At 40.7% G+C, this 27,628-nt stretch overlaps 2 protein-coding genes across 2 annotated transcripts; one reads left to right on the forward strand and one right to left on the reverse strand.

Moving 5' to 3' along the window:
* Window positions 1–1,992: 1,992 nt before the first annotated feature.
* klhl36 (kelch-like family member 36) lies at window positions 1,993–6,785 on the forward strand. Its single transcript, XM_053500258.1, has 5 exons — window positions 1,993–2,171; window positions 2,510–2,595; window positions 2,683–3,756; window positions 4,905–5,062; window positions 5,158–6,785. The coding sequence occupies exons 1-5, from the start codon at window positions 2,150–2,152 to the stop codon at window positions 5,738–5,740; spliced, it is 1,923 nt and encodes a 640-aa protein (XP_053356233.1). The 5' UTR covers window positions 1,993–2,149; the 3' UTR covers window positions 5,741–6,785.
* Window positions 6,146–27,120, reverse strand: LOC128527734 (aldo-keto reductase family 1 member B7-like). Its single transcript, XM_053500259.1, has 11 exons — window positions 27,000–27,120; window positions 26,312–26,764; window positions 9,440–9,610; window positions 9,076–9,192; window positions 8,598–8,675; window positions 8,392–8,508; window positions 8,173–8,285; window positions 7,968–8,055; window positions 7,795–7,878; window positions 6,431–6,513; window positions 6,146–6,302 (listed from the first exon to the last, which is right to left on the reverse strand). Exons 2-11 carry the CDS (start codon window positions 26,399–26,401, stop codon window positions 6,269–6,271), a joined length of 975 nt encoding a protein of 324 aa, XP_053356234.1. The 5' UTR covers window positions 26,402–26,764; window positions 27,000–27,120; the 3' UTR covers window positions 6,146–6,268.
* Window positions 27,121–27,628: the final 508 nt, after the last annotated feature.

Consider the following 27,628-nt stretch of genomic DNA (forward strand, 5'->3'; position numbering starts at 1 on the left):
TAATGAGTGGTCTTTTTTTATGTCATTCTGAAACATGCTGCAGCTTTATTAGAAGAAAAAAAACTGGAGAATCAGAAACTAAGAGCCAACATAGAATAAAAGATCAATCAATAAAGACAGCCTGTGCACAATTACAACATACTGTAACTCAGAAATGTGTAGCTTTTTTTTTCTTTCTGATATTATGCTGGTAATGGTAATTCATTCATTCATTCATTCTTTCTTTTTATTAACCTCCTGGAGATGGATCCTGGTGTGATATGTCATATATAAATGTATAAAATGTACATGCACACACAGACGCTCCTAGACGAGACTAGCAATGCCTTGACTGCAAATACTGGAGTCTTGTCATAATGCAGCAATGCCTTTTCACATCCACAAGCATCCCCCCACCCCTAACACTAAATTCACAATGGCAGCATGGTTCAAGACAATTCATTTCATTTCAGTTAAATTCAACTGTATTTAAGTACTGTAGCAATGTCAACAATGTTCATTTAGCTCCATATCCAAAAAAATATGGAATTTACTTTGAAAAATGTAAGAAATTTGTATACATTTGTAAATATAATTTTCAGAATATCTCTGATGAGCAAGCCGAGGGTAATGGTGGCAAAGGTAAAACTCCCTAAGAGGACAAGGAGAAGGAACCTTGAGAGAAACAAGACTCAACAGGGAGCCCATCCTCATTCGGTTGATATCAGATAGCAGGGATTGATTAGCAGTCATACAGTATGTTAGGAGGCTGGAAGTTCAGTATAACTGGAAACGTGTTCAAGTTAATATGAAGTCAGCTTTCATTGCTGCAGGTTCAGGTATAAGGCTTGACAATAAATATGGTCTTGGATACTTGGGGTGATGCAGACAGCTGTTCTCTGCTGGTTTGTGACTTGTCAACAGTTTCTGAAATTCCCAACCCAAGAGTTTAAAATGTAGCTGGTTCATGACTAACTCGCCCATATTAGCGACAGTACTACAATATCTATAAAATATATTCTTTTTTATGTAAAATAAAAGTCTCTTCTTAAAGAGATTTTAATATGAGTCAATCTGTACTTGTTAATTCCATTATGGATTAATATAATAATAAATCAGAGATTTAAAAAAAATATCTTTTGATTAAATTAAATTAAATTAAATTATAACCTGGAATTAATTCCACCATGATGAACCCATTAATATAATATAAATAACTTTACCTATATAAATAAAAAGAAGGTTTTGTCTGTACATTGGTCAGAATTAGCTTTTTCAATTATATCTTTGTTTCATACATTGGAGGACCCAAAACCAGTCTTTGGAAAAATGCTATCTATATGTCTGGCGAACCAAATTTTGTCACAGCATCACACAAAACTGATTGGAAAAAAGACTTTGCCAGCACTTGGTGCACCTGTGCCATAAATTCTATCAAAATGTTGAGTAAAAGAGAAGTTATGAGCCAGATTATAAACCGCAAGTTTTGAAAGCGTACTGCACATGTGCATCTTAAATTGACGGCTGGACAGAATTTAATAAAACTTTTGCAGTACCTAGATATCTGCCTAAAGTTAAACCTGTGCCATAAATTAAATCAGAATGTTGTTATGAACAGTGCCGGATTTAATAATTTACTTGCTCAATGTAAACAAACACCTGCACCAAGAAGATACTACTTAGAAAAGCTAAACTGAATATTTTTCTGAATATATGAATAATAAATACATTAGACATTTTCAATCTTAATTTCTTTGTTAGAGTTCTTCTTATTTTTACCTTTACCCTTTTAACTTTTTTTTTTTTTTTTTTACTTTTTTTAAATAACTCTTTAACCGTCAACGCTACTACTACTAACGCTAGTGGTATATACAGGAAATCGAAATGGTTGTTTTTAACTAAATGAAAATTGAGTGTAACTGTAATAACGGCACATATTTAGTTTTTTCGATGCTTCTGGACTTTTATTTTGAAAGTTGTAACGGCTGACGATGCTCTCTGTAGATGATTGGTTTGCGCTTCACTTTTGTCTCCAGCTGTCCGCGTTAGAGATACAGTTTGGGTACAGCAAGTTTAGTCATTACAAAAATTAAATTTTCACAAAAATAAGATGTCGGGACGATGAAGCGACTCCTCGGTCCTGCAGGCTGAGTGTCACTGAGAGAGACGCATGCAGCAGTGCTCACCGCCAGGTCTTACAGCATGACTAATGTGTTAGCAGTCTTGGTGTTGTAGTGCTCTGACTCAAAATGGCTTCCTGTCCAAAGTGGATTTTACTACGTAGTGTACAAAACGCATTGATGAATACATCATCTAGTGCGCCAGTGTAGGGAATAGGGATCTGTTTGGGATTCAGACTGTCTCTCTAGCTGTGTAGCTGTTGTTTTGGTTTCTTATTGTGTAGTGTATTTTGGCTAATAAAGACACTTGTCTTTCATTCTTTCTTATTTTTTACGTTGTAATTTATGTCTGTGTAGGATATATTTATAGAAATACATATTAGTAATCCTTGGCATGTTTTATGATTTAGTTTCAGAGGAAGGAGATGAAATGTCTGCTGTTAAAGAGAAGCCGGGTCGACTCTCTGATCAGAGAAGGATCAGTGAGAACTCGAAGGTATAGTTGAAACTTAACGCTTTCAAAATCGTCACAAAATCTGTGTGTGTGTCACTAACGCTATTAGTTGGTTCCCTTTACTTGCAGGTGTACCGGTGGCCCGAACAAGCCGCTTACCTCCTGCAAGGTTTAAATGAGCAGCGAGAATGCGGTCAGTTGTGTGACGTGGTGTTGGTGGCGAACGGGAGACGTATCCACGCCCACCGCGCCCTCCTGGCCGTGTCCAGCCCGTACTTCCAAGCCATGTTCACGCTTGGTATGAAAGAGGAACGTCAAGCTGAAGTGGAGCTCGTAGGCGCCTCGTACGTCGGGGTTAAAGCGGTCGTGGACTTCCTCTATAGCGGCGAGTTACCCCTCGATGGTGGAAACATCGACTACGTCCTGGAGACGGCTCACCTGCTGCAGGTCTGGCAGGCTGTCGATTTCTGTTGTCAGTACCTGGAGAAAGAGGTGAACGAGGACAACTATCTGTACCTGCAAGAGCTGGCGATGCTTTACAGCTTGGAGCGACTCGATGCCTTCGTAGACCGCTTCATTCTGGAGCGATTCACCTCACTATCCGGCACGCCCAAGTTCTTAAAAGATGTCGGACTGTCCAAACTCTGTTCCTACATAGCCAGCGAAGACGTGCAGCACGAGAGCGAGCAAGCCCTCCTTCAGGCAGCGATTCAATGGCTCAACCAGAAGCCTGAGCGCTTGCCGTTCGCCCGTCAGCTCCTGTGCCACATCCGCTTGGCCCTGATTCCACCGGTGGAGCTGGCGGAGCACGTCCTGCCTGCTGTACGCTCTTTGTTGCCTGCAGATTCAGGCTGCCAGGCGCTGGTGGAGGAAGCCCTAAGCTACCATGCTCACGTCAGTGCCCAGCCCGTACTACAGACAGCACAGTCAGCTCTGAGAGGAGGAGTGGAGCGCCTGTTGCTGGTCGGAGGAGAGGTGTACGAGCGTGGTGAAGAGCTGAGTACCGACGTGAGCTGGCTAGATGAAGAAGCAGGAGTGTGGGTGGTGGAGACGCAACTACCCGCTCAGAGGAGCCACCACTGTGTGGCGGTGTTGGGCGGGTTCATCTTTATCGCCGGGGGGAGCTCATCACGGGATAACGGAGGAGACGCAGCAAGTAACGTACTCTACCGATTCGATCCACGGAACAACACGTGGTCCAAGGTGAATAGTTTAAAATATCTAAAGGAAATTATCTGGTCTGGAACTCAGAGCACATAGCCCCAAGGCATCTTTCAGCATTTTTTGTATTACTATATTTTTATAATACTAGAAGGCATGAAAATCCCGACACCCGCATGCAACCATTTTTTGCGAATGGCGTGTGCGGTCAATTCGCTGCCATTTCTCACAACTGATCCAATGTTTTTTCAGATATATTACTACCTCACAGTATGACACAATAGTTGATGACGACGCTGCCTACTTATGTATGTATATACTATATGTATATGTACTTATATTTATGTATAGATATGTAAGGATCAGGATTGTACAGTAGAGAGTAATTTACCCTTTTTATTCAGCACAGCCTAGGCAATATTATGAACTGAAATTTATTTCTTTTTAACCAAATATACATACATGACTATGAAAAAAGTCACTGAAGCAAAGAGACAGCACAGATTCATAAGATCACCTGATTAAGATAAGATCACTCCCCAACAGTTTCTGTGACCAAAAATAATAATATGTAGATTTTGTGAGTTTTTTTACATTATGCTTTTATTCCGGGAGCAGTACAATTTACAATCTGAACCAAAAATACGCTACATACCTTGACATATGTGTAATCGGTTGCATTACATGCAATGCTGTCAGTGATTTACCATTCTCTTAGAGGGTATGTCAGGAACACCATATTCCTTCCTAAATTCATTTGAACATCGCTTAAAGGAATTGGTGACCCGTTAGGTTCTGACTTTGAAGGCGTGCTGCTCATTACTGTACCACCACCACCATCATGATAAGGAGTCGAGTGCCTGAGTAAAGGGATACGGAGTTAAACAGCACTATGATTATCTGGTGCCTACCTTATCGGTTCGACTCAGGGGCATCTCAGCATATTTGCAGCTCTATACACTGAGGAGCACATTGTATGTGTTTCGTTTAGATAATTTCGTCCTAGCGAGAGTTATTAATATTCTGGTCCTCTTTCGAGTGGATCATCCTGTATTACTTGTCGGTCTATATTTTGTCAGACATGGTCCAATTTTAATTTTCAAAGCAGCTACGTTCCTCCCAAATTGCTGACTTTATTTGTGTTTATATTATGCTGTAGTTTCTAAATTCTTCCACTTCTCTCACTACAGGGTGCCAGTATGAACCAGCGTCGAGTGGATTTCTATCTGGGAACCATGGGAGACTGTGTGATTGCTGTCGGGGGACGCAATGAAAGCGGTGCTCTATCATCTGTTGAGGTCTACCATCCGGTGGAGGACTACTGGAGCTATGTAGCAGGCCTGCCAAGGTCTTTATGTCTTTATAATTAAATAGCATAGAATTAAGGACATCATTTATTTGCAAGGGTCATAACTTGTTCCGTTTTGATAATTCGTCCTTTAGGTTAACTTATGGTCATGCAGGCACCACACACAAAGGCGTAGTGTACATCTCAGGAGGCCATGACTATCAGATCGGACCTTACCGACGCGACATGCTCAGTTACGCCCCTTCTGCCAGCGACACGTGGACAGAGCGGCAGGCCATGACGCTGGCTCGTGGCTGGCATTGCATGGCGTCACTTCACGACCGGATCTATGTAATCGGTGGCAGTGATGACCACGAGGACAGCATGGAGCGCTTTGATGTGCTAGAAGTAGAGGCCTATGACCCGCACACCGAGCAGTGGAGCACTGTAGCGCCGCTGCGCCACCCGAACAGCGAAGCAGCTGTTGCTGTCTGGGACAGTAAGATCTATGTAATGGGAGGCTACACCTGGGAGCACATGGACTTCTCAGAAAACACTCAGGTGTTCGTTCCCGAGAAAGGCCAGTGGGTGATGGGACCTAACCTGCCCAGGTACATTGCCGGAGCCTCGGCGTGTGTATGCACGGTCCGAGCTCGGCAGTGCTGCAGCACTGAACAGAACAGGACAGGAGGGAAGGAGAAAGACAAGCAAAACACGAGTCAGAGACAAGACAGATGACTGGAAGTGCAAAAGCAGTGGTTCGATAATGTGCCCTAAGGGGGCAGTTATTCTCCCAAACATGCAGGTTACAGCACCAAGCACACAAGCCTTTATCAGATATCAGTATTTGTAGGCTGCTTATGGAGGACTTTGTCTGAATTTAGCTGAAACAAGTTGGAATCTGACGGTTACGAAGGTGTGATGTGAGTTGTGCGCCTTCAGTCATTTACCATTCAGGGTTATTCCGTGCTGTAGGAGTAACATGGTGTGTCGCTCAGGCTTGTGCTAAAAAGGTGTGCTTCATCGCTGGGTTGTGTGAAAAGTTTGCATTTCTCAATAATGACATGGAAGAGTACAAGCAATCATTTTATTCATTCTCTTAGTTTATTTTTTGTGTATGGCACAAAGACAGTTTGGCACAAACACTGTCTGATGATTTATTAAACAACTTGTTAGGGTAAACATTGTTTGGGTTCTAAATTGAAGCACCCACAATGAGATAAAGTCAGCATCTGTAAGTCTTATGTATCCAGCCTTAACGACCCTTCACTTAAAGGGGTAGTTAGGATGAGATTTGAACCTGTTCAACAAAAACACAAAACATACCATTATTACACATTGATATGTTTTCATTTTTGGGCTGCTCTGTAAAAACAGCTACATTTTAAACAGCTAGAATTGCAGTGTAAGCCGTGTGTTTACTCTTACTGTTCAAAGACGGCGGCCTTCCAGCCACGGTTCAGAGACCTAAGCGTACTCATGTCCTCCGCGTCCAGGCAGAAATCAAAGATCTGCAATTGCACATCAGGACATGGTTGTAGGCGTTACAGGAAATGGCTTTATTCTGAAATACTCTTCATCTAAACCAACCTACAATTTGCTTAAAAATAAAATGTGAAAGTAAGTTTCAGACGAACATTAAGATCTGATGTTAAATGCAAGTGGTTATCGTTGGAAAGCTGAATCTAAAACTGTTTTCTGTTATTTTCTTCTTTCCTCTTCAAACAGCAATGTTCTCATGAATATTTATATTCATAAAATAAATAAATACAGTTGAACCTTGGATTGCGAGTACCTTGGTCTGCGAGCATTTTGCAAGAGGAGCAATAACTTTTAATACATTTTATCTTGATAAACGAATGAGGTCGTACACAGGCGCTTTTTCTGCCAAATGTTTCGCGATCGGAACTGAGTGCCAATGGTTCTTCTCTTTCTTGTGCTGTGGGATTGTGGGTAATCGCCTCCCATGCCTAGTATCAGTACGCATGTGTAACTCGCGCATAAATCATTTTTTATTTTGTGTCCAATTATTGTTACTATTCTCTAGTAAATGTACTGCAACAGCAGGAAAAAAAGTGCGGAAATTTGTTTAACGACAATGCAGCATCACATTTACGCCACATCCTTAAAAAGGAGACAAAAGCAGCTGTCATTAGAAAGGTTCCTTGTTAAACAAGTTTGCAGACAGATACTCTGTCAGAGCAGAGATTCTGTTAGTGTGTGTATTGAAGTCATCCTACACAGTAGCCTTGCCCCATCCCACCCCCTACTCTCCTCTCTCATCATACTCCAGCCACGATTCTTTTCAAATGTAAAATGCAGGTTAATTTGTTTTATTTTTACTTCATATTGTGTATTAATCATTTTATATCAATCTTTTTGGGTTGTGGAATGAATCGTTGGAGTTTCCACTCTTTCTTATGGGGAAATCTACTTTGATATACGAGTGCTTTCGATTACAAGCAGTAGTTTATATTTTAAAGTGTAACTAGTAAGTGAAAGAAAAAAATTAAAATCTTAATGGTAATAAAGACAAGGGGTTATAAAGCTGGACTGATATTAGTTTTATTGTGATAGAAGTAATTGAGCCTGTATTTAATTGCCGTGACATTAATTTCTAAATTTATGCAATTTTAAAAACAAATATGATGAATCCTTACTTTTATTATGAAATCACATCAGGAGCAGTGCTTCATTTCATGTGTGATAAACAAAAATGAGCATTTGGGACAGGGAGTGACAGGGAGAATATGCAAACTGTATGAACTTCACACTGAATAGGACTGGATTACCTTTGTGTTCTCCAGAATTTCGTTGGGTTTAAAGCTTTTTGGAATCACTGCAATATTCTGTTCAATGTGATACCTTAGCAAAATCTGCAAAATATTGAAGGTTCATGATTTTTAGTGGCTGTTACATGCACATAAATATCATGTGTTTGTTCTAGCTGTGTGAGGATGCCGACCTGGGCAGGAGTCCGTTTGTGTTTTGCAGCGAGTTCTGCAACCACCGGATCCTCTAGCAGCTTTTCAGGATCCTTGTCTCCTTGATGACTACAGAATTGTGGGAATTTAGATTTACCCCAGAAGCCAATGAATGTTCATATGAAAAATAAATATAGTTTAAGCAAATTAGATTCAATGTCAGGTTGGTCATTGATATGTACTCACTACTCTTCGGGCTTCTCTGGTGAGCCAAAGGGACAGTAGGCTGTGAGAGCGATGTTCTTTGATTTACAATATTTAATTAAATCAGACTGCACATAGTAGGGATGAAGCTCCACCTGCAGAACAAAATATTCTACTAATTGATGAACTATGATACCTCTGTAACTGAAATTCGTACACTGGCGGATAAACTATACATCATTGCTTTAAAATTGTCACTACCTCATTGACAGCTGGTGGGATTTTAGCCACAGACAGCAGCCTTTCCAGCTGTTGGATTGAGAAGTTGGACACGCCAATGCTCTTAACTTTTCCAGAGAGCTTCAGGGCTTCCATCCCCTGTCATGTTCAAAAACACGGTGTAGCTACAGTCATTTTCGGTATGTTTGATTATTTTCTGTTTTTACATCACAGATTTCATTTCTTACCTTCCACACGTCCACATAATCAATATCTGATAAGAGCAACTTTCCATCTTTCATTGGAAAGATCTCATCATTCACTTTCTGCAGGAAAGAAATTATCGTTAGTGGCTGATTCTGATCTAAACATGATAGTAATCAGTCTTTAACTTTCTTTCATAATTGGTTAATAAATGTAATTCATACATGACAAGTTGAACATTTTAAACGGTTGGTTAGCTACTATTCATCAGTGCTTATTGGTCTAAAAGCACTATTTTAAAGGTGAAGCCTGGTGATGGTGTCACCAAGTGTTAGCATTAGCGTATTTGATTAATGCCGTCCCACTTTTTCTTAATTTATCTTCCATTCTTTTTCTACCATATTCTTTTCATTGTGTAATAATGGTTTAGTTGTGCTATGACCGGTGTTCCTCACATCAGTGTAAATAATACATTTAAAATGTCCTCATTTCTGACCAAATATGGATGAATACAGTTTTAACCTGTAGAGCCACAGGAAAGTGCACCAGATACAGGTCCAGGTAGTCGAGTTGCAGGTCACTAAGAGATTTATTCAGGCAGAGCGGGATGTCCTTAGAAGCATAATGAGTACACCACAACTGCACAGATCAAAATCGAAATGTTTGTCTACTGAGATGAAGCAATTATGTGCAATTATTACACAACAACAATGACTCAAGAAGACAGTAAAGTGTCAGCAAATGTTTATGCCACAGCAGCAGCATTCAAGGACTAGAGATTAAAGGTATTTGTGCTATGTTGTGCTCTCCCTTAGCATTATGATGTTTTATTCAGTTTTCCCTTTCAGCAGCTACAAAAGATTTACAGCAAGTTACAAAGACTCACCTTACTGACGATGAACATGTCCTGGCGCCTAATGATACCCTGCTGGATTTTTAAACGGATCGCCTTCCCCAGCTCCACTTCATTTTCATAGCCGTAGGCCGTGTCCAAGTGACGGTAACCAGCAGCTATAGCTGTCTCAGCTGCACCTTGGCACAATTCTGGGCTTTTGTTCTGATGATCATGTAATGTAACAGTTTACAGTTGAGACTGGTTTATTAGACACACAGGAGGATAAATTATTATTTAATCTGTAGATTTTGGAAGTTAAAAAGAAATAAAGGGTCTATGGATTTATTTTAAAGGACAGAGAATATCCCTTAAAAATCCAGAAAAAAAAACACATTGTATAAATGTTATAAATTAAGTTGCAATTTAGTGAGTTAAATAAGTATTTGATGCCTTACCAGACATCAATAATACTGGCTCCTACAATGGTTATGTGCTCATGTGGTACACAGATTAATTTAAGGTGCTCCTAACAACAACTTGTCATGTGTATAAAAGTCTACTCTTGAAATAACAGAGGGCCTGAACAAGCACCTGGGTAGCCTGCGAAGAACAAAATGGGCGGATTCTTCTGATGTTTTAAAGACGAGCGAGCAAGGTTAGCAATGTGTGGGGAAAATGACAGATAATTGTCCACAGTTGAAGGAGTGATCTGATTGTTCTCAGGGACACACAAGGTCTTGACTGGGGGATGAGTCGCCAGGGATGAACAGCAGTAACAATACCAATGGTATGAAAAGTCATGTAATGATATGACCTTACCAAGAGACCAGGCATAAAGGGAGAACAGAAGAGGACCAAGTACTGGACCCTGTGGGACACCAGTAGAGAATCTTCGTGGGACAACTGCTGCAACACTGTTCCACAGATTCCAAGGCTTGTAAAAATAGATAATAGAATCTTGTGGTTCATTGTGTCAGATGCAGCTGACGGTTCCAGGAGGTTGAGGACAGACGATAGTTTAGCAGATCTAACAGCATGGAGCTTCTCAGTGACTGACAGAAGGGCAGTCTCTGTGGAATGTGCAATTTTGAATTTGGACTGTGAGAGATAGAGAAATTTGATTGTAAACAGTCCCTTCAAGAATTTTGGAAGTAAAACAGAAGCAATATTGCTGAAAGTTGCTGACATCTGCTGGATCCAGGCAGGGTTTCTTGAGGATGGGAATAACCCTTGCCTATCTGAAAGCGGCAGGAACATGACCAGATGATATAAAATGGATGATGTTTGTGATGAAGGAAAGGAGGTCTTGTGGGATGGCCTGCAACATTGTGGAAGGGAGTAGGTCTAATAAACAGGTGGTGATATTGGATGATGAGATGATATGCTAAATCTCGTCAGTTGACAGGATGGGTAATGCTGAAAATATTGTGGAATTTGCCAGGATCATGTGCAGATGCTTTTCCCTGTAGAAGGGAGTTTTGGCAGAAGTAATGAGAATTTGGAGAGAAGAGTATGGTAAGCGACAAGATCTGCATCAAGCTGTCATTTCAGCCATCTTCTTTCTGTAGTCCTTAATTCTCTTTTGTTGTTGTGCAATACATTGCCTAGCCAAGGAGCAGTACAAGAAACCTTCCTTGGTTTAGTGGACATAGAGCATAGGAGGTCCATGGATGAGGAGAAAGAGGAAGGTATCAATCAGTCTCTAAAGGTAGAGAGGAAAATAAGTCTGGGAGGGATAATAGGGTACATGATGACACAGAGATGTACATGATGACCCAGAGAAAGGGGAGATAATGTGATCTTAGTGCTTAATATTCTCATAGATCGCTTACAAAACCACATAGGTATTCAGGGACAGGCATTCAAATGATTTAATTTTTGATTTGTATACCTGTATACCTGTTTAATGATTTAATACCTGTCTGATCGATACCATTTTGTAGATCTAAATGAAGAACTGTCTGGTGTAATGCCAGTGAAATATGGGGTCCCACAAGGGTTAATTTTAGGACCTCTGCTGTTCTCAATATACATGCTTCCCTTGGGTATATCATTAGAAGACATGGGATTAGTTTTCACTGTTATGCTGAAGATACCCAATTATATATCTCAACAAAACCAGACGAAATACCTAAGTTGTCTAGACTAACTGAGTCTGTCCAGGACATAAAAGATTGGATGACCAAAAACTTTCTTTTACTAAATTCAGATACTGTAAGACAGAGATATTACTTATCGGCCCAAAAACCAGCACGCAACAGCTTTCAAAATTCAGCCTGCATTTAGAAGGATGTACTGTTACTACTCGACAGTAAAAGACCTGGGCGTTATATTAGACAGTAACTTGTCCTTTGAAAATTATATTTCCAATATCACAAAAACAGCCTTTTTCCATTTAAGAAATATTGCCAAGCTTAGGAGAATCTTATCCGTATCTAATGCAGAAAAGCTAGTTTATGCATTCATGACCTCCAGACTGGATTATTGTAATGCATTACTAGGTGGCGAGGTGGTGCATCCTCAATAAATAAGCTTCAATTAAACCAAAATGCAGCCGCCAGGGTTCTCACTAGATCCAGAAAATATGATCATATAACCCCAATATTATCATCCCTGCACTGGCTACCTTTCAGTTTAGAATTAATTACAAAATAGTATTACTTACATACAAGGCTTTAAATGATCGATAGAAATAGACATATTTTTCTCACACAGACACACTTCCAAATATTTTCTTTTTTTTTCTTTCATTTTTGTGAAGCTGCTTTGAGACAATGATTATTGTTAAAAGCGCTATATAAATAAAATTGAATTGAATGTTTCGGTAGGTAAACGGTAAAAGTGTGGGAGGGCAACTGTTTAGTGTTAATGAGATGGGGTTAAGAAGAGAGAGAAGTAAAAAGAATTGGAGTTTGTCAAAGGGGAGGCTGAAAATTCCTAGAATAGTGAAAGGAGTGTTATCAGAAGGAAAAAATACTAAGAAGCATGTCCATTTCATCCAGAAAGTTTTTTAGAGGACCAGGAGGGATAACAAGGTTACAGAGGTCAACTGGAGAGGTTAACTTAACTGCATGAAATTCAAATGATGAAAAACTGAGATGAGACAAGGGGATAGGCGTGAACGACCGTCTCTTAGACAACAGCTGACCCATACCACCACCTCACCAAGTTTCTCGTGGGGAGTGAGAAAATGCACAGGCAGAGGATAGGGCAGCTGGATAGAGTTCTAAAGAGGTCTCAGTTAGTGCCAAAACATCAAAAGAGTAATGGGTAGCTAGGGCTGAGATAAAATCTGCTTTCTTTTTAGCAGATTGGCTGTTCCTAAGCCCACCTACCACCAGTGCAGGAGAATGAGACAGTACTGAAGGGGAGGTGAGGTTTCTGGAAGATCTGCCTCTGCTGTGAGAGCAAAAACATCTTAAGAATTGACAATTAAAATAGGTTGAACACACATCCTTACGTCCTAGATAGAACGAGGTCATCGTCTATACCAGTGGTTCTCAAACATTTTTTTTGTCATTTCCCACTTAAGGGGGTGGGCGAATTTTCAAGCCCCACTTGTCAACAAAATGGTAACCAAAACAGGCAAGTGTACTATTTATTGAAAAATCAATTTCTAAACCAGTAAGATCAAATAACACCAAGTTCAAAACAGATAAAATACACGTGCAATTGTTATAACAGGCTTACTTTGTTACTTATCTAGAGCTTTCTTTCAAAGAAGTCGAGTGGCTTATTAACGTGACTGGGGTGTGTTGTTGATAAGTGTCTTCCTACTTTGTCTCATGCTGTCTGCTGCCAGCCGTTTAAGACACAAAACACACACGTGTCTGTCCTCTGCCCTCACCATCACCACCATGAATCCAAGCGCAACATAGGCTTCATCATGTTTTCCTTTCGGCTGGCTTTTTGGTTGATTAGGCTGATGATGCTGAATCACCTGCTTTTTTGTGGTCCATGTAACAAATGTATCTATTGATGTTATTATGCTCACTACATACAGTACGCTACTGTGTTATGGTCTAAAATGCCCCCCTACCACAGATTGCCCCCACACACACATAATCTCTTTCAAATTATATATTAGAACATAAATTCATAGGTTTATGGTTTACAAATGACAAATTATAACAAATGAATTTAATTATAAAGTAAGCAATATAAAAAAATTTGTATAGGAGAAAAAATATATAAATTAGGCCTATATATTTTTTCATATACCACATGTATATTTTTATATTGCTTATTTTATAATAAAAATCGTTTCCTGTAATTTTTCACAACAAACAATATTTATTTAGTGTAATTTGTGATAAATTATTTGTTATTTGTACATTGAAAAACCCCTGCAAAATAAATCATTTTTGGGGGATTTGTATTTATGGTCTCGACGGCTGTCACGTGCCTAGGGTTAATTATAATAGTAATAATATATTTGATAATAATAAACCTTTGAATGCATGTCCTAATATAGTAATTGATAGAGATTATGTAGGGGGGCAATCCGTGGCAGGGTTGCATTTTAGCGCATAACACCGGTTTGTGTCCGCGGAATAAGATATCCACATATATTTCCTCTCTACATTGTCTTTAAGCTACATCCGCCTTAAATTGTACATGTTTAAAAGCATAAACACCATTATTCTCTACGGCGCAATGAATGATTTAGGGATCATCGCAAAATGCCGCACACCAACAAAAAGCGTAGAACGATATTCCCTTCTGTTCAGCGCCTGAAGGATCAAAAAGCAACTTTGTTGCCAAACTGGAAACTAGAAATGCAGGACTAGTACTGCCTGATAAAATATTAATGTTTAACAAAAATACAGAAACATCAGCATACACATTGGAATAAATGAAACTACATATATAATACCAAATGTTTACTTATATATTGTTCCTCTGCAGTTAACATGCCGACGTTAAACCGTTATTGTTGCAGTATGGTTCCACTTTTTCTCTGATGTTATTTTAATTTACTTGTATTAATGATCCATTTCTTTGTGTGTCATTATTTAGTTTCGAGTGTCCGATAAAGAAAATAAAGTTTAAAGAAATCAATTAAGAAAAGCATGAATTACAATAGGCTTTCCTATTATTTTCCACTAATTCCCTCCCGTTCATTGCGCCCCACCTGTCATGTCTGTATTCCGCACTAGTGGGGCGCGCCCCACACTTTGAGAACCACTGGTCTATACCAACTTGCAATTCCTTGCCAAACAAGAATGTGTTAATTTTACTTCCACTTCGTACTGTATCTAGATTTATGACTAACCTGTTGCAGGAGATGCTTATGTAAGGACCTGTGAAAATGTAATACGGAGAATTGCATATTTTGTTTTTGTAATTCCATTGTGCTGTATTTTTTTAAGATGTTACTGTATTGTATACTGGGACTACATTACCCAGAATGCCTTGGTAAGAGTTGCCGCGTTTTTGTTATAATGTGTTGGCCAATAATTTTCATCCATGTTGATTGGTTTGCTAATGAGACGTGAATGGACCAATGAGAAGATGAGTGACTAAATATTGGGGGAAGTTTTTTTCTTTGGGGGGGGAAAGCAGGAAAGAAAAAAAGAAAAAGAGAGGAAGAGAGCGCGGAAGGAGAGCGCGAGAGCAACGTGCGGAGATTCGGAGCAGTTTTCTCTTTCTGAAGAGTGTTGTTTGGAGTTTTTGCTGCTTTATTCCACTGCCGGACGGGAAACCCGACCACAGAGGAGAGTGACCGATACGCCAGGACTTGGAAGTGTTCGGCTGCGAGTTTGTCTGCACCGTGACGCTGCGCAAACTTGAGACGTGCTGAAAGAAATCCCTCCTCGGCAGAACTTGCTCGCGGGCGCCTCGCGGCATTGAGTTTCTACCCTGAACAAGGTTGCGGGTAACTTACATCTACACTGATACTGACCCACACGCACACACACCCTCGACTTGGTTGCGAGAACGTACTGTGGTAACGTTTTTTTTCCCTTGGTACGGCCAAAAGTGCACCAACGAACGGGCCCCAACGTCCTGCGCCGAGCAACTGGTTCTTTTATTATTTTCTCTCCATGTTTTCCTGGCGCTGCAGTGAAGGGTAAATGTAAATTTACAGTTTAACTGTACTCTGCTCTTTATTTCTTTTTATTTATTATTATTTGTTTACTTAGGTTACCTAACAAATTTTGGTAGTTTTCCCTGGGTTTAATAAATTGCCCTGGTTATGTATATGTATTGTTGAATGTGTTTTATTGGGGATGTGATAATCTGTTTTTTTCTTCTTAGTATTCTGGGGAAATATGGTATATACTGAATAGCTTCATTTCAGTTTAATATTTCCACAGTGGAGGCACCGCGCTACTCTTTCTGTTAGATGCATATTTAAATTTTTGTTTGAGCGGGTAAATAGGGAATTGCAGCCACCGTTATTAAGAACTTGGAACCCAGGATCTTGTTTGGATTAACTTTAATTAATGTATAGTTGAGTGTACACCCTTTGGGTGGCTGAAAGGGGGGGGTTACATTTTGGAGGCACCGCTGGGATCTTTATCTCCTGTTTACCCAAATTCAGTCCTTTCTCTGATTTATTTAATTCCATATTGAGGTCTGTTCATTTTATTTTAAATTGTCTTTGGTGTGTAATATGGATATTAGTCAGGCAGTCGAGTGGACCCGGGAAGAAAATGTGGATTTGGCTCGTGCCATTGTGATTAGTGGAGTACCACTGGATGTTAGTGATGGCGTGCTTAGCCGTGTTTTGAATACTGTGAAAGTCTTTGGTCAAACACGTATCTGTGGACGGCGGGGTGATGTGACTGGAAGGCAACTTTTCATTTTAGTGGAGTCTTCTGCTGAGTTGGCGCCAAGCCTTGGTGTACCTCCTGAAGTTGGGATTGAGGGTGAAGTCGGGCCTTGGCCTGTTCATGTAGTGAGTAGCCTGGTAACCCCTAACCCGGCTGTCGTTGCAGGTGATGATTTTGAGGCCAAGCTGCTGGCATTGTTACAGCAGGAAGGTAAATCTATGGGTGATGTGAGGGCTGTTGTGGGAGATAAGTCTACCAAGCCTGTCGTTAATGTTGATTTAGTGGATGCCATAGGCAAGCTAGTAGATCGCTGCACTCAGTCATCTAATGATGGACCAAGCTATAGAAAACTGAGGTTGTTTTCTGGTTTAAAGCCTGTTCCGCCAGGGGAGGAAGAGTATGATGCCTGGATGGAGCAAGCCACTCAGATGGTCAGTGAATGGCAATGCGCCGATGCGGCAAAACGACAACGCATTGTTGAGAGTTTGCGAGGGCCTGCTGCAGACATTGTGAGGTTCCTCAAAGTTGGTAATCCTTCTGCTACAGCTACTGAATACTTATGTGCTCTTGACACAGCTTATGGATCTACTGAAAGCGGAGCAGATCTTATGGCCATATTTCGTCACACTTTTCAGGACGATGGTGAAAAACTTTCTGCTTATTTGTATAGATTGGACAAACTTCTCCATCGGGCTCTCCTGAAGGGTGGCATTGATACTGTGGGTGTAAATCGTGCACGAATGGAACAACTGTTTAAAGGGGCACTCCCCAGTGACATGGTGGCTTTGCGGGTGCGTGTGACTCACACTTTACAAGACCCACCTTCTTTCTCCCAGCTGATGCGGGAGGTGAGAGAGGAAGAGCATTGGTTAAGTGCTAGAACAAATGCAAAAGTCTCAGTCGCCATGACTGCTGTTCCGTCAGTTCCGTCCGGTCCTGTGATGTCTGAATTGGACAGCTTAAGGAAGGAAGTTAAGGAGCTTGCAACTCAGATGAAGCTTTTGAGTGCAGCTCCAGTGATTTCCCCAGCCGATCGTGTCGCCCAGAATGCTGGTAATCTGGGAGCTGTGAACCCTATTCCAGAGGGTCTCCAGAGGGTTAAAATGCCACAGTTTTCATTGTCTTCTAGTTTGCCTGGCATTTTCTGCTACAAGTGTGGGGAGGATGGCCATACAAAGCGAAATTGTGCAAATTCTGAGAATCTTAGATTGGTAAATCAGAAGCTCATTAAAGGGGCTAGGCCGCAGGGAAACTGGCTGGGAGCTCAGTGAGGGAACGGCATGGGGCTCCCAATAAAAGAACGCGTTCCATTCATTGTACGTCCTCAATTAAAGTCAGTCCTCCGCAGTTACCTGTTGGATTGGTGGGACCTTCAGCTCAGGTGCCTGTTCAGATAGAGGGGATTTATGCTAAAGCTCTTCTCGATAGTGGCTCTCAGGTTACCATTTTGTACCGTAGTTTTTATGATGCCTATCTGAAACATTTGCCCATACAGCCTTTGGAGAATCTAGAAATTTGGGGTCTAAGTTCACATAGATACCCGTATGATGGATATTTGTCACTCAAGCTTGAGTTTACGGAAGCTGTTGCAGGCGTGCATCAGGTGGTGGACACGTTAGCTCTTGTGTGTCCTGACCCGCTGGCTAAAGGTGGAATAGCTATTCTGGTGGGTACAAACACACAGTTAGTGAAGAAGTTGTTTGAGTGTTGTCAGGAACATGGAGGAGAGGGGTTTATCAGTACTCTCCAGGTACATCCTCTGATCCGAGAAGCTTTTGAGTCTTGTAAAGCATCAGTGGTTGCACCTAAAGATCTGGAGAAGCATGGAACTGTGTGGTACACTAAGCGTAAACCAGCCATCTTAAAACCAGGACAGGTGTTGCAGGTGCCAGGGTTGCCCAAGTTCCCAGGGCCCATTAAGGATTCTTTAGTGCTCGTAGATCAAGTGTGTGCCGATGATGATGTGTCTTCATTAGAGTTGCAGGTGAGACCTGAGGTTCATCCAGTTGCTGCTGTTTTCAGTCGGCACATAACTGTCACAATGCAGAATATTTCCTCCAGAGATGTTGTGGTGAAGCGTGGCAGTCCTCTTGCTCACATATTCCCGGTGGATGTGGTGTCACAGATTCCCCTCTCTGGTAGCATGAGAAGTGTAGGCGAGCTCTCTCCTGCAGCTTTTGATTTTGGAGCCTCGCCCATGCCAGAGGAGGCTAAACTGCGCTTGTGTGAGAAAATGATGCAGAGAAAGGAAGTGTTTTCTTGTCATGAGTGGGATTTGGGCTGTTCAAAGAGCACTTTGCATGAAATTAGGTTGACAGATCCTCGCCCTTTTCGGGAGAGATCTCGTCGCTTGGCTCCTGCTGATTGGGAGGACGTTCGTCAACATTTACAAGATCTTCAGAGAAATGGCATTATCGCTGAATCCAGGAGTCCATATGCATCACCCATTGTTGTTGTGCGTAAGAAGTCAGGAAAGGTCAGAATGTGTGTTGACTATCGGACGCTCAATCAGCGGACGATCCCTGATCAGTACACTGTGCCTCGGATTGAAGATGCCCTTCATTGTCTCTCTGGTAGCAAGTGGTTTACGGTTTTAGATTTGAGGAGTGGTTACTATCAGGTTCCTATGAGTGATGCTGATAAGGAGAAAACCGCATTCATTTGCCCTTTAGGGTTTTACCAGTTCGAACGCATGCCTCAGGGTATCTGCGGAGCACCTGCCACCTTTCAGAGAGTCATGGAGAGGACAGTGGGAGACATGAATTTTTTGGAGGCTTTAGTGTACTTGGATGATCTGATTGTGTTTGGGCATACTCTGGAGGAGCACGAAGAGCGGCTTTTGAAGGTCTTGGATAGATTGAGAGCTGAAGGTCTCAAAATATCTTTAGACAAGTGCCAGTTTGGTCAGGCATCTGTGAACTATGTTGGGCACATTGTCTCCCAAGATGGAGTAGCCACTGACCCCTCCAAGATAGAGGCTGTTGTTTCTTGGCCCCGACCCCAAACTGTGACTGAGCTCAGATCATTCCTGGGTTTTTGCGGGTACTACCGCCGTTTTGTGAAGGGTTTTTCGACACTGTGCCGACCTTTGAATGAGCTGCTGAAAGGCTCGTTGCGCCCTGGGGTGAAACCCTCTGAGCCTTTTGGTTCCCAGTGGAGTGAGCAGTGTGAGGCTGCATTTCAGGAGCTTAAAGGAAAGCTGACTCAGGCACCTGTACTCGCTTTTGCTGATGCCCAAAAACCATATGTGTTACATGTTGATGCCAGTTATGATGGGTTAGGTGGTGTTCTGTATCAGGAGCATGATGGTGACTTGCGTCCTGTTGCTTTTGTTAGCCGCAGTCTCTCTCCATCGGAGAGGAATTATCCAGCTCACAAACTGGAATTTTTGGCTCTGAAGTGGGCGATTGTGGACCGCTTGCATGATTACCTCTATGGTGTAAATTTTGAGGTGAGAACTGACAACAATCCCCTCACATACATTACAAAATCAGCAAAGTTGGATGCTACTGGTCACCGTTGGCTGTCTGCATTGTCCACCTACACATTCAGTCTGAAGTACAGGCCAGGGCGGAAAAATGTTGATGCTGATGCACTGTCTAGGCGTCCTCATTCCAGTCATCCTTCAGATGATGAGTGGTTAGAAATTCCTGCACCAGGTGTGCGAGCTCTTTGTCAGGCTGTGTCTGTTAAGGGGGTGGGTTCTGGTTCTCCATGCTTCGTAGAGATGGTTGGTTGCAATGTGTCTGCTGTCCCTGAAGCATACTGTCATGCTACTACACTAGTGACTGAGCAGTTACCTGTGTTTAACATTGATGAGATTCAAGATGCTCAGAAGAAAGATCCGTACATAGGTGAGATATGGGAAGTGATCAGTCAAAAGAGACCTGTTAACAGCATCCGACTGGGGAATGCAGAAACTCGAGTCCTGAAAAGGGAGTGGGAAAAATTGTCTGTTGACAAGGGGCTGCTATATCGGACAGTAAAGTTTGGTGACCGTCAGGTCCGACAATTGGTGCTGCCTAAACAGTTTCACCACTTTGTTCTGAAGTCACTACATGATGATATTGGCCATTTGGGGTTTGACAAGTCCTACAGTTTGGTTCGTGACAGGTTTTTCTGGCCTCGAATGAAGCTTGATGTTGAGAAATACTGTAAGACTTGTGAACGCTGCATTAAAAGAAAAACACTGCCTCAAAAAGCTGCTCCCCTTTCACACATGCAGAGTTCGGGACCCTTAGACTTAGTCTGTATAGATTTTCTTTCTATAGAGCCTGATTCGCGGAATGTCGGCAATGTGTTGGTCGTCACTGACCATTTTACTCGCTACGCCCAAGCGTTTCCCACACCAGACCAAAAAGCTTGCACAGTGGCAAAGACCCTATGGGACAAGTATTTCATACATTATGGTTTGCCTTCTCGCATACACTCAGACCAGGGCAGGGATTTTGAGAGTAAGCTGGTGACTGAGATGTTGACAGTGCTGGGGGTGAAGAAGTCTAGGACATCTCCGTATCATCCTCAGGGTGATCCACAACCTGAGAGGTTCAACAGAACTCTGTTAGACATGTTGGGTACTCTTGATTCATTGCAGAAATCAAAATGGAGCCAGCACATTACCCATCTGGTACATGCATATAACTGTACTCCTAATGAAGCCACCGGGTATTCACCATATTACTTAATGTTTGGTAGGGAAGCCCGGCTCCCCATAGACGTTTGTTTTGGTGCATCCGCAGATGACACCTCCTCATCCTCACACCTAAAATATGTGACAAGGTTGAAGCAGTCATTGCATGCAGCGTATCAGTTAGCCAAAGCATCTGCTGACAAGATGAATCAAAGCAATAAGGAAAGGTATGACCAGAAGGTTCGCTATCATAGGTTAAGCCCAGGAGATCGGGTCTTAATTCGCAATTTGGGTCTGACAGGTAAGCACAAGCTTGCGGACAGATGGGGCTCTTGTCCTTATATAGTTGACAGTCAACTGTCTGACCTCCCTGTGTACAGATTGAAGTCTATGGATAGTCCTGGACGGGTCAAGGTGATGCATCGTAACCATATTTTGCCTTTGGCACAGGATGTGAGACTGAGTCCTGTGGTTGAGCATACAGATGTTCCCCGACCCCGAGCTATAAGGCCTAGGAAGGAAAAAGGGAAATGTCAGGTTTCTGAACCGGAACCACTTCATCCTCAGGTGAATGCTCAAAATGACGGTGATGTTTCAGAGTCAGAGTCTGAGTTTGGGTGTTATGTTGAGGACCAGCCTCCCCCTCAGCCCAACAAGGCTGTGCCCAGTACCTCCATTCCATGTCACTTACCCATTCCTGCACAAACTGATCATATAGAGACTGAAATCCCTGTTGATTTGCCAGAGACTGTAGAGATTGTAGAGGATTCTGTACCTGTAAATCAGGATGTGTGCATTTCTGATGGTCAACCTGTAGCTAGCACGGTATCTTCCTCAGAAGTTGTACGCAGGTCGAACAGAGAGAGAAAACCCCCTGCTCGTCTAACTTTTGATGAACCCGGTGGGCCAGCTAAGGATTATTTAGTAGGTTCTAAATGTTGTGGCGTTCATCTCATGACTGCTACGAATTTCAGTTTCCCTGCCAAGTATAATAGGTCACATGCTTGGTGGTGTAATTTCCATGCACTTTGTAATACATGCATGCAGAAGGGTTTCTCCTGTCCCTTGCCTTACATCCATTGTCCTGGGTAAATGTCAGATTGTGATTTGTTTAGATGTCTATTTTTTTTATTTGTTTATTTCTCTTTCCTCTATCCCTCAGCCTGGGGGCATGCTGTTATTTGGTGGGGGGAGAGTGTAAGGACCTGTGAAAATGTAATACGGAGAATTGCATATTTTGTTTTTGTAATTCCATTGTGCTGTATTTTTTTAAGATGTTACTGTATTGTATACTGGGACTACATTACCCAGAATGCCTTGGTAAGAGTTGCCGCGTTTTTGTTATAATGTGTTGGCCAATAATTTTCATCCATGTTGATTGGTTTGCTAATGAGACGTGAATGGACCAATGAGAAGATGAGTGACTAAATATTGGGGGAAGTTTTTTTCTTTGGGGGGGGAAAGCAGGAAAGAAAAAAAGAAAAAGAGAGGAAGAGAGCGCGGAAGGAGAGCGCGAGAGCAACGTGCGGAGATTCGGAGCAGTTTTCTCTTTCTGAAGAGTGTTGTTTGGAGTTTTTGCTGCTTTATTCCACTGCCGGACGGGAAACCCGACCACAGAGGAGAGTGACCGATACGCCAGGACTTGGAAGTGTTCGGCTGCGAGTTTGTCTGCACCGTGACGCTGCGCAAACTTGAGACGTGCTGAAAGAAATCCCTCCTCGGCAGAACTTGCTCGCGGGCGCCTCGCGGCATTGAGTTTCTACCCTGAACAAGGTTGCGGGTAACTTACATCTACACTGATACTGACCCACACGCACACACACCCTCGACTTGGTTGCGAGAACGTACTGTGGTAACGTTTTTTTTCCCTTGGTACGGCCAAAAGTGCACCAACGAACGGGCCCCAACGTCCTGCGCCGAGCAACTGGTTCTTTTATTATTTTCTCTCCATGTTTTCCTGGCGCTGCAGTGAAGGGTAAATGTAAATTTACAGTTTAACTGTACTCTGCTCTTTATTTCTTTTTATTTATTATTATTTGTTTACTTAGGTTACCTAACAAATTTTGGTAGTTTTCCCTGGGTTTAATAAATTGCCCTGGTTATGTATATGTATTGTTGAATGTGTTTTATTGGGGATGTGATAATCTGTTTTTTTCTTCTTAGTATTCTGGGGAAATATGGTATATACTGAATAGCTTCATTTCAGTTTAATATTTCCACAGTGGAGGCACCGCGCTACTCTTTCTGTTAGATGCATATTTAAATTTTTGTTTGAGCGGGTAAATAGGGAATTGCAGCCACCGTTATTAAGAACTTGGAACCCAGGATCTTGTTTGGATTAACTTTAATTAATGTATAGTTGAGTGTACACCCTTTGGGTGGCTGAAAGGGGGGGGTTACACTTATTTAATTACGTGAGAACAAATTACTTTGGTGACTATCACCACTCACACACACTACGGGCAATTTGGGAACACCAGTTAACCTAATTTGCAGGTTGGACTGTACGAGGATCCCAGACTACCCAGAGGAAACCCACCAAGCACAGGGACAACATACAAACTCCACGCGCACAGACCCCAGTGGGAATTAGGCAACAGTACCGTCTATTCGTATAGGGTATTTTTTATTCGTATAAGGTTTTTCTTGATATTTTATTAATTGTAAAAGAGAATACTTAAGGCATCAAAATATAACTACACATAAAATTATGTAGTAAGCAAAAAAAGTGTGAACAAACAAGTTTTGATTCTATAAAGATGCTACTTTTTGCTTAAATGACAGCTTTGCACACTTTAGGCATTTTCTTATGAACAAATGATATTAAAACAGTCTTGAAGGAGTTCCCATATACTTTATGTAAAACTGTCATCATGGTAAACTGTGGCTATTCTGAAGAATCTAAAATATGAAACCTTTTTTTTTTTTACAAATTTTTCTGTTCACCATATTTCAAAGAAGCTCCATATTTCATAGAATTAATGTGTGTCCGAACTTTCGACTAATAAACTCAGATCGCATGCTTCTATCACATGGTTTCATTAAATATTTAGGACCAAAGGTTGATTTTAGGAAAGTCATTCACATTGTATTTTTATTGCTCGTACATCTGACTAGTGTGTCTTGGTGTTTGGACATCAAGTTGCCTTGTTTAATTATTTTTTATTTAAACTTTTTTTATCTAACATGATTGCACTGCAGATAAAAACAATTTACGCTAGGGGTGAGCTATACAAAACAGCATTCACAAAAGGTTTTATAGATGTTTAGTAGGTTTAAACTTGATAAAGAAATTCTACTTGGAACCCTATTTGACAGTAAAACCACAGCTGTATGGCACTACATAGACCCTTTAGAAGAATAAAAATAACTTTTAGGGTTTTTACTTAAAATCAGCCCTTCCTAGCGTCCTGCTTTACCCTGCTCTTTGTTGCTTAAAAATGATAACTTAGAATGGTTTCACTTAATATTCAGCACTGAAATTGATACGAACTGTTTTGTACTCAAATTCCATCAGTAAACAATTGGTAGCCTCAAAATAAAGTAACTTTGTTACCTTAACACATTTACTACATTTTTGACCTTACAGAAAACAAAATTAAAGAGAGCATGTACTTATGCTTGTCTTATCTGATATCATCCAAATGAGGGTGGGTTTCCTTTTGAGTCTGGTTCCTCACAAGGTTTTTTTTCTATTGTCATTTTAGGGATTTTTCCCCCCTTGCCATCATCCTTCCAGCTTCCCAAATGAACTGATAGAGCAAAAAATGTATATATATTAGTGCTGTCAAAATTAGTGCGTTAACGCATGCGATTAATTTGAAATATTTAACGCATTAAAAAAATTTAACGCAATTAACGCGGTTGCAGTTTTTTTTTTTCCTGTTGTGGCCGACGTGTGTTCAACGTGCAAAGAAGTATGGATAAGACCAAGGAAGGACTTTTAGACGGAAAGTTTCAGTATAAAACTCTGCCGGATGGTTCTGTGGATAAAACAAAAGTAATCTGTACATTTTGCAAAGCCGAATTTAAATACCACAGAAGTAATTCGTCTTTGACATATCACTTAAAAGCAAAACACCCCACCGAAACAATCTCTACAGGGCCTCGTCAATGTAAATTGCATTGATTGTTTTGAAATTCAAATGACACAAATGGCACATACCTGTGTTTTTATTTCTGTGATAAATATGGCTTTCAAGCCAACAGTTAATTTGGAGAATATTGATGGTTTATTGCAGGTATGTTGTTTACATGAGAAAATCTGTGTTACAAGTTAAACAAAAATTCCAATAAACAATCATATTTGAATTTAAATAGTTTTATTGTCTTGAGTTTACATTAATTATTTACATTCACATATCAAAAAAGTTTCAGTCTTTTAATTGTGATTAATCGCGATTAATTGCAAAAAATTGTGCGATTAATTAGTAAAAAATTTTTAATCGATTGACAGCACTAATATATATATATATATATATATATATATATATATATATATATATAATTTATGTGTAAAATTATTTCTGTAAAGCTGCTATGTGACAATGTTCAATGGTACATATGCTATACAAATAAATACGACTTGAATTGAAATTTTTTTTTTGCAGTTTTCAATCGAATAGTTTTCCACTTTTCCACAATCCAGCCTACTGCATGCTCCATTTTTAATTTTTATTTAAGCTTACATTTGAATTTTAACTTTATTTAGAAAATATTTATAATAATTGTGCAGACTTGAGTGCATAGAGTTTGTATACAGTTCGCCCTGTGCTTTGCGGGTTTCCTCCAGGTACTGCGCTTTCCTTCCACAATTCAAAGACGTGTGTGTGTGTGTGTGTGTGTGTGTGTGTGTGTGTCCTGCATGGATTGGGGTGTACACTGCCTCGTGCCCAAAGTCCCCTTGGATAGGCTCCAGAGCCTTGTGACTTTGTACATATTAAGCAATATGGGAAATTAGTTATTTAATGAATTGCACATAATTTTATAATTCTTTAAATATCCTTACAATCCTATAACTAAGCAATCTATTGTAGCCACTTGAGAACAATGATAATTGGGAATATATACCAATCTATAAAACAGTACTCCAGGTAAAAATCAAACCTTGACTCTGGAGATACGATGGCAAATCGTCATGGGGCAGCACAGGGGTGTACTGGTTGGCACTGTGGAGTGCTAACCAGTACACCCTTGTGCTGCCCCATGACGATTTGCCATTAGCTCTTTTTAAAAGAGCTTTTGAAGGACCACTAAAGAGTCTGTAAGGTGTCAAAGTTTTATTTTATTTTCAAATTTTTTAAGGCATAATTGACTAGAACACACAGGTTACCGCATTTCCTTGAGTTAAGAGAGAGAGAGTATTTTTGACTATTTTTGAGGGACAGCATTTGTTTAAGCAGTTTTATAGCTCTTGATAGGATTATCTATACATAGTTGTATCTTATAATGAGAACCATGTACGATCTGTACATGGTCCTTTTAAGCATGCACATTAGAGAAATGTAATGTTACCTTTCCCTTCCATGTCCCTAGGCCCAGCAGTGGCATCAAGTTGCCATCATTCAGTTTAATCTTCTTGGACTGTTCACTAGTCTCCTCCATATGAAAATAATCCTAATAAGAAACGAACAAGCTTACTTGCCTTGCTGCTTCTTAGAGTCCTTTTGTTTTCTGTTTTTCACTCTTTTACTGCCCTTTACCACTCCCTTCTAAACTGCTGTTTGTCGCCTACTTTATTTAGATAGTTAATCATTTAACTTTTCTCTCTCTCTCTCTCCCTTTTACACACACTCACACACACAGACGCACACATACTTTCTCTCTCAGAGAGTAGCTGGTTTATTGTATGGGACTACACAGACTAGCCTTCACTCCTCTTGTGCATTAGTGAGCCATGGCCACCCATGACCCTGTCACGAGTTTTCCTTCCTTGGATCACCTTTGGTATGTCCTGACCACTGCAGCCTGGAAACATCAAACAAGAGCTGCAGTTTTAGAGTTGATCTGATTTGCCCAACCATTACATCCCACAATACATTTTCAATAGCGTGTTACAATGGTCAACTGGAAGTGAGTGGGACATATAATAGGCATCAAGCGAACATTTTTTCCTGAAGTTGATGTTTTGGAAGCAGAAATAGTGGACAAGCATAAGGACTTGAGTGACTTAAAGGGCCAAATTGTGATGTCTGGCACCTACCTTATAAGTCCGACTCATTCTGGCATTTCAGCATGTTTAAAAGCTTTATATCCTGAGGAGCACGTTCTGTGTCGTTTTGTTCAGATTGCTTTTTCCTAGCAAGAATTATTTACGTTGGCTAAGAAGTGCAAAATAAAAAAATAATTTAAATTCAAAAACAAAATAACAAAATGAAAACAATAGAACATTTGAAAACACAACGACATATTCAGAAACAAAATACCTAAAGAAAAGGAAAGGGTAGATATAGTTCACAAATCTCTCACTCAAGACATACAAGAAGTACTATCAAGTGAAGTCAGAATCATTTTTTAAGCACATTTAACACAACTTAGTTGACCAAAGTGCTGTATAATCCTAAAATACTGAAATGACTCCTTAAATGAAAATAGACCTAAATGTCCGTGTGGCTTCAGTACTTCCTATATATTTTGAGTGACAGATGTCTTGTGCAATCAGCGGTAAGAAACAACAAGCCAAAAAGGTAGGTGTGGTTTGCGAATTACATCCTTACCGCTGATTGGACAAGACATCTGCCACTAAAGATTAGCAATAAGAATTTTATTTGCAAACCACACGTAGGCGTGTTGATTCTTACCGCTGATTAGTCAATTAAAGTGACAGATGTC

Source organism: Clarias gariepinus, chromosome 7 (assembly GCF_024256425.1).
Source record: "Clarias gariepinus isolate MV-2021 ecotype Netherlands chromosome 7, CGAR_prim_01v2, whole genome shotgun sequence".
Classification (NCBI taxonomy): domain Eukaryota; kingdom Metazoa; phylum Chordata; class Actinopteri; order Siluriformes; family Clariidae; genus Clarias; species Clarias gariepinus.